General features: G+C 32.6%; 4 protein-coding genes across 5 annotated transcripts in view; all 4 read right to left on the bottom strand.

Annotated features, from left to right (window-relative positions):
• The window catches only part of LOC125867017 (suppressor of mec-8 and unc-52 protein homolog 2), a 460,057-nt gene that overhangs the window by 356,930 nt on the left and 88,507 nt on the right, over nt 1-14,620 (bottom strand). The window lies entirely within an intron of this gene.
• On the bottom strand, nt 3,638-9,537 carry LOC125867039 (NEDD8-specific protease 1-like). The gene is made up of 2 exons (XM_049547462.1): nt 9,356-9,537; nt 3,638-5,341 (listed from the first exon to the last, which is right to left on the bottom strand). Exon 2 carries the CDS (start codon nt 5,327-5,329, stop codon nt 4,643-4,645), a length of 687 nt encoding a protein of 228 aa, XP_049403419.1. The 5' UTR covers nt 5,330-5,341; nt 9,356-9,537; the 3' UTR covers nt 3,638-4,642.
• The window catches only part of LOC125867008 (endoglucanase 25-like), a 237,868-nt gene continuing 233,624 nt past the window's right edge, over nt 10,377-14,620 (bottom strand). For both annotated transcript variants that reach the window (XM_049547422.1, XM_049547423.1), the window contains one exon: nt 10,377-10,386. The gene's annotated coding sequence lies outside the window, so the exon portion shown is untranslated. The remainder of the gene's footprint in view (nt 10,387-14,620) is intronic.
• LOC125867045 (uncharacterized) lies at nt 11,658-12,832 on the bottom strand. Its single transcript, XM_049547467.1, has one exon. It carries the CDS (start codon nt 12,562-12,564, stop codon nt 12,091-12,093), a length of 474 nt encoding a protein of 157 aa, XP_049403424.1. The 5' UTR covers nt 12,565-12,832; the 3' UTR covers nt 11,658-12,090.

Below are 14,620 nucleotides of genomic sequence, written 5' to 3'. Positions count from 1 at the left end.
TGAAATTGTAAATTATTCAGTTAAGATGTTAAAATGTTTTGTATTAAAGTAGATCGTCTATATTTCAATCTTTTGAGGTGCAATGTTCCCTCAGATTTTGAATAAATGTTGAATATTTTATACACTAGACTAGGGGTGTTCACGGTTTGGATAAAAATCGATCCAAACCAAAAAATCGAACCAAATCGATAAAATAAAATCGATTTTATTTGGGTTTGGTTTGGTTTGGTTTTAGATTTTTGAAAATCAATAGTATTTGGTTTGGTTATGATTTTATTCAAAAAAACTGAAGAAATAACCAAACCGAATCGATGAATTATATATATACACATATTTTATTAATATCCATACTTAATATATTGGTTTTATAAACAATTTTGAAGACTTTATACATATTTTCATTAAAATTTCTTTATAATTTACTTGTTGAAAGCAAAAATGTCCAAGATGAAACATTTTTCTTATTGATTTCATGTATATGAGTGTCTATGACAATTCTTTGTAAGATTGAAAATGTTATTGTCTCTTCCTTCTAGGACAATATAGTGAATTTTAAAGCTTTATTGATGGTAAATTTAGTGATCGAAAGTTCAGTAATGTAAGTCATTCTAACTATTTTTCGTTTTGAATGGATTGTTGTCACTTTTTTCACATTTTGAATGAATTGTTTCTTTTATTTTTGTGTATGGTTAATAACCGAATAACCGAACCAAACCAAACCAAACCGATAAATGTATATTATATTTGGTTTGATTTGGTTTTGATAATTTTAAAACCGATTAAGCTGATTTAATTTTGATTTTGACCAATAACCAATCCAAACCGACCCGTAAACACCCCTACACCAGATTATGTATTTTTTTTCAAGACGCTCTAATTAAAGGAAATATGTTCAAGGGTTATTAATTCAGAATTTTTACGCTCTTTGAGTATTATCTCGAGTTCTCGACCTTAATTCATTATTTACAAATTACATTTCAAAAACTTCCGTACAATGTGAAAATCATGATTATGCTTAAAATAATTTGAAAAATAAGGGTGCATATAGATCGATTCGGTTTATTGATTTTTTTATTTGTGTACATACTAAATCAATAAGATATTTAATATCAATTTTTGGTTAATCAAAATTTTATTTTTTACGAATCGGTTTTTAATTTGACTGATAAGAAAATGCTTATGATGTTCATCAAATAGAAATAGTTGCAGGAATAGAAGTGCAGTATGTGCACAATTCTACATTGATCACTTTTGTTTAGAACATAATTATTTGAATTTCTTCTAAAGACGTATGCAATAAATTGTAGAAACAACATTAATCGTTTGTCTTTTTCACAATTAAATTCGAAATTGAGAAGAGAGAAAGTGATACTAGTTTGTGTCAAGAAAAAAAATAAGGTGTCGCAATAGAGAGACAAAAAGGCTAATTTGTGTTACCTACGACCGAAGTAATACTATAATTTAGGAAATAGAGTTGGTAAAATGTTAAAGTCGCTATAATATAATTAGGAGTAAAATAGTAATTTTAATATAATTTTACTGGGATATTGGTTTAATTATTAACTAAATCATAAAATCGAAAAACAAACAACCCATTAATAAAATTTACAGATCTTTTCAAAAATTATTAACCCGATAATTCAATAACAATAAATCAATAATATTTTTTTCAGTTCAATTTATCGATTAAACCAATTTTTGCACACCCTTCTAGAAAAACCCACGTAAGCCGAATTACGTACCTCAAATTTTATTTTTTAATGCCAAAGAAATTAATTGTTAAAATTACCATTAATTAATTAGAATTCTCAAAAAAAAAAAAAAACCAAAAAACATAAAAATATGGAAAGAGGAACAAGTAATAAGATACCTAACAAACTAAAAATAGAGAAATTGAGAAACTTCATCTTATCCATCACATTAAAACTAATAATGAATGAGAGCATTTATCTCTTAACCATGCAAATCAATCAAAAAATCGTTTTTTCTCTTTATCAAATTAGTTTTCATTTCCATTAACATTAAAAAAAAAAACTCCCATCCTCCTTGCTTCTTGCCCTCACTCCCTCCCCCCTCTAAAAAGAAATTGAAAAAAAAACTCACAAGAGGGAAAAGAGGGCATTATATTATCAACCTACAAAAAAAATGGAAAAAATTGGAGATAATATGCAAGTAGAGGAAATGGAAGAAATAAAAGATGTACAAGCAAGAAAAGCCACAATGGTTGGTATAATTGTTGTAGCATGGGCAATTCCTACTTTACATGTCACACATAGGACATGGCATCATTTTTGGCTAGATAGGATAATATTTTTTCCTCCATCTATATTTTTTCAAGTTATACATATCTTGATTACTTGGAAATTTTACAAAGAGATGATGAAACTTATACAACAAGAACAAGAACAGGATAGAAAGCAACATAAAGAAATAGATCATAAAAAACCATCGTACGCGTTTGTATGCGCGTATTTGTTTTTGATGATATTCATGAGTTGGATGACAGTATCCTAATGAAAATGATCAATCTTTAGAGTGTGATTTTACAAGTTGTTCAATTCTTGGGAATGCTTTGTAGTATTTGCTTTTGTTTCCTTTTCTTTTAAGTAGAGTTTTTTATTGAATCAGCTTGTATATGAATGTTTGAATTCAGGTAGGAATTCTTGATAATCATACAGTATTTTGTCTCTTTATGTTTGTAAATGTTTACCTTAAACTTTGATTTTGAGAGAAACATCCTATGTGTTCTGTTTTAGGATTAATATATAACTTGTTTCACTACAAGACAACATGTTGGGTAATCCCAACATCCTGCCCACGAGGGGATGCGTAGTGCAGGTCAGAGTCATGATCGAGCATGACGCTTACTTGATACGACTTATTTACGAAATAAAGTTGCGTCTTTGCTATCAACTATAGCTTTTGGCATGATGGTAAGCACTTGATCTATCAACTATAGCTTTTAGCATGATGGTAAGCACTTGATCCTAACACAATATTTGTGCTGAACACAACCAGCATTTTGTTCTCCTTGATATGATAACAAACTTCTCCAAGACGATTGCATTCTTCAGCAGAAATTCTGAAAGTTTGAAAACTCTATCATAGGGGTTTGAAATACATCCCTATGGAGCAGACAACATTAACATTCTTGAGATTGGGAAATACAAAGTTTGAAATCCAACTCTCTAAAGTAATGTGATCTCCTTGCAACAAAGGGGCAGAGTGAGAGACAAAGTTGTAGAGAAAGAACATAGTTTCCATCAAATAAGGGTCTAAAGCCTAATTGAACTGACATTTCACAAATGAAAGAAAAAAAAAGACGACAATTTCATGGTTGAAGTGTCTGATTCAGAACAATTTACAGTCAGGGGTGGAGCTAGGGGGCACGATAGAAGATCAAGAAATAAATAAGTGCAACAAGAGAAAAAGTTATAGGAAGTTACGCTCATAGTTTCCAATTCTATGTTGATTGTCCCTACGCGATTCTGGAAGAGCCACTCCTTTGAGTGGCAACATGATGATCGATGCAGTGATAACACAGTGAAACTAGTAAGGATTAATTAAAGAAAGAAAAACCAAGAAAATGAAAGTAATTGAAATCAGATATATATGTAGTTTGCTATGACAAATATAACCATATAAAGATTCTAGCAACAACAAATTTTTCCATCGATATTTACAGTTACAGAGAAGTTTCTCATTGATCAGATTTGAGGGTTCTTCTCTTACTGAGGTACACATTCTGCAACTATTGCTAAAAATTTAAAAATAGAGCAAACAATGTCTTTTGACTCTAAAGCAATCATAGTTCCAACTGTTAGCTCAGTTACATGAGTCAAGTTCTGCAGATAAGCTTGATAACAATCATGACAACTCTCTTCTTCATCAAAATCATTCCAGTACTCACTGGCACAACTAATACCAAAAGTAACCTTATCAGTGGCCACATAGGATAATATTACTAGCCTGCACTTGAGCTCTTCAAGATTACCTAAACTCTCCAAATGCTGAAGATGTTGGCATGAGTTTGTTACACATGTTAACAAGTAGGTCAGTTAGTGTAGCTAGTATATAAGCTTGTACTTTCACATTGCAGCTGACTATGACAATTGTTCTGAACATGAGTCCCATAGTTTCGAGAAGCTCAGCTGAAGCATAATATAGGAGTTTGGCTTCAATGATTGCCAAGTTGTTTAGGTTAAAATTTTGATCAAAGAACTTGGCATCAAGATACAAGGGGCAGTTTTTGTTTATTGTGACAGCAACGCAGACATCTAAATCATTGCAAATCCTGTATTTCATGAATGAACAAGAAACATATAGATAGATCGATACTTTATTAGGGAGAAGGTGCACCAAGGCTTGATCAAAACCAAGATGCCTCATCTACTATGGATTACACCACTTTGTCTTTTCAACAATGAATATTATTTTATCAAAATGGAGATACTATATTCCTAGTTTTCCCCATTAGCTTTCTTTTGAAATAGCAAATCTTTCCTGAAATCCAACAAAATCGTGAGATAACTGACTACCAAACTTCATGTTGGTCACTGCTCGAATTTAAACCTCACCGAGTGTTTTTTATCTCTGCTGGATTTCTAACTTGTTGCATGGTTTTCACTCACATCATTGAGCGTTACGCCACAGTCTTGGGTGCAGCCATCAGACCTTTTATTAACCCCAGAATATCATTACGCATCACAGAAACAGCACTTGGAGTGACCTGTTCCAAATGGGAGAACCACAGAGTATCTACATCTTGGGTTCCACTGCTTGCATACCACTGACAGATGACTCGTGCAATAGCTAAAACATACACGCCACAATCATAACCATTGACTTGCTTTGGCGTGTTTGGACACTCTTTATAAGTGGCGTTGGATGATGTATAGGGAAGAGTAACCTTGTATACTTGTTTGGCATGATACTCATTCATGCACCCGGAACTGCTGTCATGATGTACAAATACATTGGAGTTTCTATCAAAAGCCAGTAAGCTCCAATGACTCCCACCTTCAGCCATGCACACGTCAGAATTATCGTTTATAGGTAAGAGAATCAACTTCCTTCGAGAGAGATGAAGTGGTTCCATGAAATCTTTCAGGCTTTCAGGATCAGGACATTCTTTAATCCAGAAAGCAATAGAAGGTGGAACCAGTAATATGTCGTCAGATGGAAAGAGTGAGCTGAGATAGCTAAAATAGAACTCAATGATGCGGTCATTGAGATAATTAGGACCGTTGAGAATGTCCAAATCTGATCGCCGGAGAACGACATCGTTGTAGCTGAGAATCTTCTCATCTGCTCCGGATTTAGCCATCATGCCACTGCAACTCTATACATAGTACACAATAATTAGATACAATAAGGAAATATAGGAAGGAAAAAAATAAGTGAATATTTTTCTTCATTCTGTTCAAATATATTAGGTACTTCACTACTTTGTTAGTACGACATCAATAGAATTGCATGATTTCACAAAAAAAAAATGTATCTGTTCAAACATGACCAGTACTTTGACCAAAATACGAAGTAGAAAACAAAGAATGTCCACAAACACTCTGGAGAAGAGATAGACTATCCATAATCACTTGGGAGACGAGATAGAATGTCCATAAACACTTGGGAAGAAGAGATTCTATGTCTTGAACCAAATAAAACTTCAACCATAGTNNGCAACTCTATACATAGTACACAAGAATTAGATACAATAAGGAAATATAGGAAGGAAAAAAGCAAGTGAATATTTTTCTTCATTCTGTTCAAATATATTAGGTACTTCACTACTTTGTTAGTACGACATCAATAGAATTGCATGATTTCACAAAAAAAAAATGTATCTGTTCAAACATGACCAGTACTTTGACCAAAATACGACGTAAAAGAAAACAAAGAATGTCCAAAAACACTCGGGAGAAGAGATAGACTATCCATAATCACTTAGGAGACGAGATAGAATGTCCATAAACACTTGGGGAGAAGAGATTCTATGTCTTGAACCAAATAAAACTACAACCATAGTACCATACAAAACTTCCTCCATATCTTACCATAATAGATAATATCCTTCATATCTATGCAAACCAGATAATCGAACAGATTATTATGTTGAAGGTCATAACTCATAATATATTAGCTTTGCCTTGCTACATCTGTAAGTGAATATTCTCTACCATTTCATAATTGGTATAGTGGTGCATGACTTGGCTCCTAATGCAACAGAGATTTAACCTATCAGAGAAACAGTTGGACGGCTATTTCGTGAAAAAGGAATAAAATCATGAAAGTGAACTAAGGCACATGAATGAAAATATACATTGATCAGACATGAAAGATGATAATGCTTCACTCTTCTCTAGGTTGTGAGCATATATGTCAATACACAAAGTTTTTTTTTTGAGATAAAATGTCAATACACAATGTTTTGAAGTTCTCTCTCTTTTTCTATTATTTTTTTTATGACAAGGGAAACCCGCAGCCGCTAACCTTTGGGTGCGCACAGGGTAAAACCCCCGCTCCTATGCAATAGCTCGCAAACCACATAGGAGAGGTAACCCACACTAGGCAAGCCCGGTGTGACGAGCTCGACCCAGAAGGCAAACCTCTTGCTTTCGCTGGCAAGAGGTTTCGAACTTGAGACCTCCAACATAAAAGTCTCAAGCCCAAACTGTAAAGAGACTCGGACTAAGATATGATGAGCAACTAATCATTTGTGCTAATTGAAATCATGTAAATTGGAGACNATTATGTTGAAGGTCATAACTCATAATACATTAGCTTTGCCTTGCTAAATCTGTAAGTGAATATTCTCTACCATTTCATAATTGGTATAGTGGTGCATGACTTGGCTCCTAATGCAACAGAGATTTAACCTATCAGAGAAACAGTTGGACGGCTATTTCGTGAAAAAGGAATAAAATCATGAAAGTAAACTAAGGCACATGAATGAAAATATACATTGATCAGACTTCATGAAAGATGATAATGCTTCACTCTTCTCTAGGTTGTGAGCATATATGTCAATACACAATGTTTTGAAGTTCTCTCACTTTTTCTATTATATTGTATGACAGACAAGAATTCCATCTCCCCAGACTGTAAAGAGACTCGGACTAAGATATGATGAGCAACTAATCATTTGTGCTAATTGAAATCATGTAAATTGGAGACAGGTAGCTGAAATGAATTAGTTTTTGTATCAAAACTATCAAGTTCTCTATTTTGGTGAATGGAGAACGTGTGAGTTTTTTTTTTCTTTCTGAAAGGGGTCTCAGGCACGGGGATCCTCTCTCACCTTTTCCGCTCATGATAGCCATGTAAGGATTTAATAGGAGTCCGGAGCCTAAAGGGCAACTTTTTTTATCAAAATTTCCAGAGGAGCAACAGAAAATGAAAAGAAACCAAAGGAGTAAACGCATGAGGGACACCATACCTTACAATAAATATTAATGGAAGACATTAACTTTTATTGTAAGGCGTGAGGATCACCACACCTTGTAAGGCGGGCTGGGCCCCACACCTTATAAGGCATTATGTACCATACACCTTGTAAGGTAGATGGCAAGGGAATAAATTCCCCTCACCCTTGCATTAGTAGGCTGCATGTGACAACTAAAAATGAATGGAGGGAGTACATAAATAAATTATTTGATTTGTAATCATGATGTAAGAATGCCTTTTAGTAAGAAGGAATTCCACCTATCAAGATTCTAATTGAACTTACCTATAAATCTACACATCTAACTTGTAGCCTATTAATGCAAGGATGAGGGGAATTTTTCCCTTGCCATATACCTTACAAGGCGTGTAGTACAGAACGTCTTATAAGGCGCGGGGTTCACCCCGCCTTACAAGGTGTGGTGTCCCTCACACTTTTGCCCTTTAGCTTCTTTACATTTAATATTGCCCCTTTAGAAATTTTGATTTAAAAAGTCGACCTTTAGAATCTAGACTCGATTTAATAGTATGATGAGGATTGCTATTCATTATAGGTGGTTGAAAGGCTTCAAACTCAACAACAGAGCAGGTGAGAATTTGGAAATCTGTCAATTGCTTTATGCAGATGATACAGTGATCTTCTGTGAAACTAAAGCAGAACAAAGTAGCTACATCAGGGTGATATGTCACTGGTTTGTGTGTGAACTAGAGCAAAAGCAGTTTATTTCCTATCAAGGAAGTTGCACAGATGCACGGGCTGGCCAATATCTTAGGGTGCAGAATAGATCAAATACCTACAGTTTATTTGGGCCTGCCTTTAGGCAACAAACACAAGGACCTGAAATATGGGATGGGATAATTGAAAAGCCAGGGAAAATGTTAGCTATGTGGAAATTCCAATAACTGTCACTAGGGGGCAGACTTATCTTGATAAATGCAGTGTTAGATTCATTGGCAACCGATTTATGTAATTATTTCCAATCCCCTCCAAAGTGGTGAAGAAGCTAGAAAAATTGAGAAAGGGATGTCTTGTGGCTTATATACTGACCAAGGCATTGGGAAGAGTTCAACATGAATCATTGTTGTCCAAACTAAGAGTTCTGAATGTGTTCAGTACATTTAGTTTTGAGGGGGAAGATTGAGAACAGTGGAGTCACTTTAAAAGTTCAGCCTGTAACTATTATTCGGTTAGTTTGTTATTGAGTAGTTAAAGAGCATTAGTTGGTTACACGTGTTAGCAAGTAGGTTGATTAGTGTAGCTAGTATATAAGTTTGTACTGTTATATTCATTTTCATTCCAGTTAATGAGATTCATTCTCTGCTTTCCTACTGATACATAGAACATAATCAATATCCTCCTTCTTTCTTCTCTCGATACCTCCTAATCATATTCTCAATACAGCCTATGGAAATAATTAAACCAAAACAGTTCCAAAGTGTCCTAAGCAAGACACCTGACAGTTTGTTCATAACAGTTTCATCATCTAACGCTATGGAGAAAAAAGTCAGAGATTTCCACTCAATATCAATTTTTTCACCACACAAATTCAAAATTATTGATGAAGAGCAACTGCATAGACATTGAGGCAATTCATGACTGTTATCACTACTTAAATACAATGTAACATCTTCCACTTTTTTATCCACACATACTAAACCATCGACGGATTTCGACATCATATCTTAGATAAGTCAAAATGCAGCTAGAATTATTTGATTTTTCCACTAAGTGCAATGAGGAAATAGTTCACAAAGAAAAATGAAGCTTTTTAGGCTCAAATCATATGAAAAACAGAAATATAAGCTATCAACTGTAGTCTAGAGATACGACTTCCTAGAGATACTGTCACCGTTTTGAGACAAGAGTGAATCATCAATTCATCATTAATGAGGAGTGGATCCGGAAACTCACTGATTCGGTCTAGGGTTCCGATGAATCTCTCCGTTCGTTCTCCGGCAACTGATTTCTCAAACTGCTTGTACTGGAATCGTTGCTGAAATCGCCGGAAGTTTTGATTTCCGGTGGTACTCCTCCGTTTTCAGGTGCTTTCAATTTTTCCCCTTTTTTTTCTTACGTAAGAGTATTTTGGGTTCTTACATTTTGCACCCTAATTTATGTTTCATTTTTTACCTTGCATCCTATTCTCTTATTTTTCACTATTTACACCTTAATGTATTTCCTTTTCTTCTTTTTTACAATACGATAAAAACAATTATTTCATGAGAGGAAAATAGGTATTACATAATCAAAAGAAATAAGGCTAGAGATATAATTTATCATCAAATAATAGAAAAGATGAAAGAAGAAGAAAAAAGCATAAAAAAGTTCTTTAAATTTTTCTATCAATCACAAATTAAATTTACAGAAGAATAAAATTTTACTTAAAAAAGAAGAAGAGGAAGTTGATTATAATAAAAGAGAAAGAAGAAATGGAACACTAAAAGAGTTACATGAAAGAGGGAAAAGGGGTGAGAAGTGAGAACCAAGGGTTAATAAAATTATATGAGATAGTAATAAATTAATAATTGGGTTAATTTTGAGTAGTAAAAATGTAAGATGACCTAGTGGTCATCCTCCTAATTTTCGCAAGTTATAGACAACAAAAGAATGAAATTAGATTAATTTCCAATCAATTTTGTCAAAGGCCAACTAAAAAAAGCAGTTTGATGCATTAAGCTCTGGTTATGCACATGATATGGAAAATGGCTTGACCACAAGAGCCAACTAACCTTAGTTAATTATAGTTTGCCACATTATAGTCAGTATGAGAAATCTTTTGATAATGGGTGAATATGAGATATTAGCATTATCTCATATGAGGGTATGAAAATCACATGAAAGAAAGAGGAAAAGGTAGTGATATAATAAAAGAGAAAGAAGAAATTGAACACTAAAAGAGTCACACGAAAGAGGGAAAAGGGGTGGGGATCAAGGGTTGATAAAATTATATGAGATAATAAATTGATAATTCGGTGAATTTTGAGTAGTAAAAATGTAAGATGACCGAATGGTTATTCTCTCTAATTTTCCCAAGTTTATAAACAACAAAAGAAAGAAATTAGATTGATTTCCAATCAATTTTGTCGAAGGCCAACTTAAAAAAAAAAAAAGACATCCGATCCGATATATTAAAGCTTTTGCTATGCGTAGGATCCGAAAAAAAACTCGATCATAAGAGCCAACTAACCTTAGTTAAATTATAGTTTGCCACATTATCATTAATACATTCTTTGGCCTGATTTATTTTTATATGAATAAACAAGTAAAAAGTCTTTCAATAATGGGTGGATATGAGAAATTAGCATTATTAGTGTCCACTAATTAGGAGCGTATGTTTTATATGGTTTAAAATTTGGGAGTGGTACATTATAAGTTGAGGTATTTAGATATGTATTTTTAATATTAAAATATTTACTTGTCAGCTAAAATCAAATTCAAATATTTGTTTGAGTATTATGTCTTATGAATTCTTTGCATTCTTTAGAAATATTTTATACTTGTACAATATACTCTTTTTGTTCATTTCATTTCTCAACTTCTCTATGAAGAGAGTGATGTGTTGTAAAAATTATTTAAAGGCTACTATTTATTGTTCAAGATGTAACTTTGTATTTTGACATAAAGATTCAAATAATTCTAATGAGACTTTTTGGTGCCTAAGATTTGAAAAATATGTGCATCCGATAGAAAATGTATGGCCATCAAAATTCAAAGCAATATCGGAATAGGTGATTTCTTTTTTTTCTTATTAAAGGTCGGGGGTTTAAGGTTTAAAAATAAAAGAAATGTTTTTTTTTCTTAAATGAATCATACATATGGTGAATCTAAATTAATTCGGTTAATAAATTTTGATAAATCAAATGACTTAGATATTTGAAACTGATTATTGTTTTATTATTTTTCGATGACAAATCTAGTTTGAAGTTCTCAAGTAACTAATAATTTAGCTTGAACATAAAAAAAATATGAATAAATATTTGAGAAGATTACAGTCTAATGCTTTTGAATCATCTAGTTAAAAAATATGTACACAATAGAAAGATAGTGTTAGAGTATACATATAATATATACATACTATTCATAGCATATACAACCGAAGTGTATAGATAATGTATACTTCAGTCATGTTTGTAAAACTAGATGGTCGAAGGTATGTTTATGCAAATTTAGAGAAAGTTACAGTCCAATACCTTTACACTATCTAGTTTACAAAATATGTATTTGGAGACATTGAGATTAGGCACAGAGTAACAAATGAAATGGAAAAAAGCTAACAACTCTGGATTTTCTTGAACCCCCAACCATATATTCCAATTGATGATAAACTGAAAATACTACACTTTGACAATCCCAATCACAACAATCATGCTGCATTAGGAAAAAATACAAAAAAAAAAGAAAAAAGAAGAAAAAAAAGCCCAAAGCTACAATTAACCAACAAAGAAAAACACAAGGAATAATTACCCTCAGAACTTATAGTCTAGTGATACCGATGAGAGTTTTTCACACAATACATGCGCGATTCTCACAGGTCCCTTACCTTTCTATTCCCCTTCCTCCATGTTACAAAAAAAAAAACTACTACCAAAGTAATTAGTACATAGAGAGAGTTCATCTATGAACATATAATTTTTTTCTACAAATTTTCATGGACCAAGCTTGAAATCAATATGATTATCAGAAAATCTAACTCCCCCTTTACCTCCACTAGCATTCTTATAAGGCTTAGGCCCCTTATAATGATTATCTCCATGTGCTGCAGCCACTTTAGAACTTGCAATTTTCTTATCAAATCCAAATTCTATATCCCCTCCTTCTCTTTTATTATGAAACTCGTTGTGCTTATTATGTTTTCGCTCTTTTTGTTTTTGTGGTTGACCATGACTTTTCTTCACCTTAGGTCCATTGCTTTTCTTGCTACATAAACGTCCCACTACACAAGCAATAACAGATATGACAAAAACAATAGCTAGGACAACAAAAACACTCACAAATGAACCATTTGATGAGTTATGAGAAGAAGAGGATTGAGTCATTGGGATGTTGTTTGGTTGATTAGGGAAGTTGTTTGGATTGTTTGGATAAACTTGAACTGGTTGTTGTGGTTGCAATTGATCCATTTTCTTGGAATTTTGGGTCGTGACAAACTATGTTAGGGTAGGTAGGACGTAGGACGGGTCTTGATAGAAAATTTAAGAGTAAACGACAACAAGTGATTCAGTTCAGTAGTTCGACCAATGGTATGAAGTTGTTTTAAGACTAAGGTTGTGTTCTTTGAGTGAAACCAAAGGAAGATGTTGGAGAAGCAAATGGGATGGAGAACAATTGCATTAGCTAAGACAATACATGTGGGAATATTTCAATATATATATAAAGTTTGTTTCTTGAGTGAAAAAAGAGAATTAAGAGACTTAAGGAGAAATAACTATTCGCTCTGTTCCATTTTATATGATTTACTTTTCTTTTTAGTCCGTTCAGAAAAGAATGACACATTTCTATATTAAATAACAAATTAACTTTAAACTACCCATTTTATCCTTAATGGAGTGATTTATTAGGCCACGAGTTTCAAAAATCTTTATTTCTTTCTTAAACTCTGTATTAAGTCAAAGTAACTCATATAAAATGAAACGGAATGAGTATTAAGAATCATACATGTGGGATGATTGCATTCGAATAGGTTGGATATATTCTTGGTTTGGTTTGAGGGAGTTTTTGAATTTAAAAAAGTGCTACTTTTTCTTTATTAAAGAGAGACAACTAAAGATATTCTTGTTGTCCTTTACTGCAAGAAGGAAGGGTGTATATTTAAATTTTGTTTTTGCTTTGTTATTAGAGAAAGCAACATTTTGGCTTTCATTCCTTTGAATACTTCACTAATATGTTGAATTTTCACTTGGCCCCATGAAAATTACTCTCTTATTCCAGCATGACTCAGCTACTTTCACTTTATTGTTTTTTTTTTTTTTTATCAAACACTTTATTGTTTTATTATACTGCATTATGTCTTATGATGCAGGAGAGACTGCTATGTCAGTTTTAGTCAGTATAGAAACTTACATGCCTGAATTTGTTTAGATATTTTGTTGTACTTTTTCAATATTGCTTGGTTGATTAACATACTAATCATGAAATTATTAACTTCTCATTTGAAATTAGATATTTGAACTTTATGGGTTTGAAATGTGTTACGATCTGAAAATTATAAGCTATGATGACACCTAATCAACCCTTGTAGGTGAACCAATTAATTTTAAACGCGAAAGTAACAAAAAAAACTGATAATAAAGTCAAAAGTAGCATTCATACATTAGAAAATGTGAAAAATATAGTACAACGTCACTCATAACCCCGTGTCACAAGTAGAAAAGCTTCTAAAATAGAATTATAATTTCATCCATTCAAAAAAATAGAAGAATAAACAAACAAAAAAGAAGTATCCTGCTATGAAACAGTCAAGCAGCTCACTCCGAATACTTTAAGATATTTATCACTAACCAGCAGCAAGCTTACCAACCACTCAAAACTCGAAACACAAAACTTGCACATAAAAAAAGTACAACAAGTGTAGAATGAGTATGAAAAATGCATACACACATTAACATCGCCGATCGATCCTAAGTAAAGTGATGACAAGAATTGGTATAACCATGCTTATAACCTCCACGCTCCTCTATAGTCATACCAATAACAAATATAGGTAATTCAAATCGATAAATAAACCTGATAGTTACAATATTTTTCTTAGAAATAAACCAAAAATCAATATCATCACTTCATCAAGATCCGATCTTAATTAATTAGACCAACAAATAATCAAGCCACAAAGACAACAATAACCATATGAATCATCATATGTAATATGCTTATGCTTAACCTATTAAACAATCACTTTTATTAATACAAAACACTTCATAAGAGTTTAAAAGGTCTCAACTTACCTTAAGTTTGATCCACAAATTAAATGTTTAAATCGTGATCTTACCCTTTCTCAAAGCTTCTATACGATTTCAGCCAATTCAAAAGGAATTTTACCGTGAATTTTAATATACATTTTAATTATTTTGAGTTAATAGCTATTGTTAGTTAAAGATTTTATCTCCAAATTCAAAATCAAAATATAAAAATTTAATTTTCGATATCTAAACTATACCACAAGATTAAAAGAAAACAGTA

The sequence above is a fragment of the Solanum stenotomum genome, chromosome 6 (assembly GCF_019186545.1).
Source record: "Solanum stenotomum isolate F172 chromosome 6, ASM1918654v1, whole genome shotgun sequence".
Taxonomy (NCBI): domain Eukaryota; kingdom Viridiplantae; phylum Streptophyta; class Magnoliopsida; order Solanales; family Solanaceae; genus Solanum; species Solanum stenotomum.
This window is presented reverse-complemented; position numbering and strand designations above follow the sequence as displayed.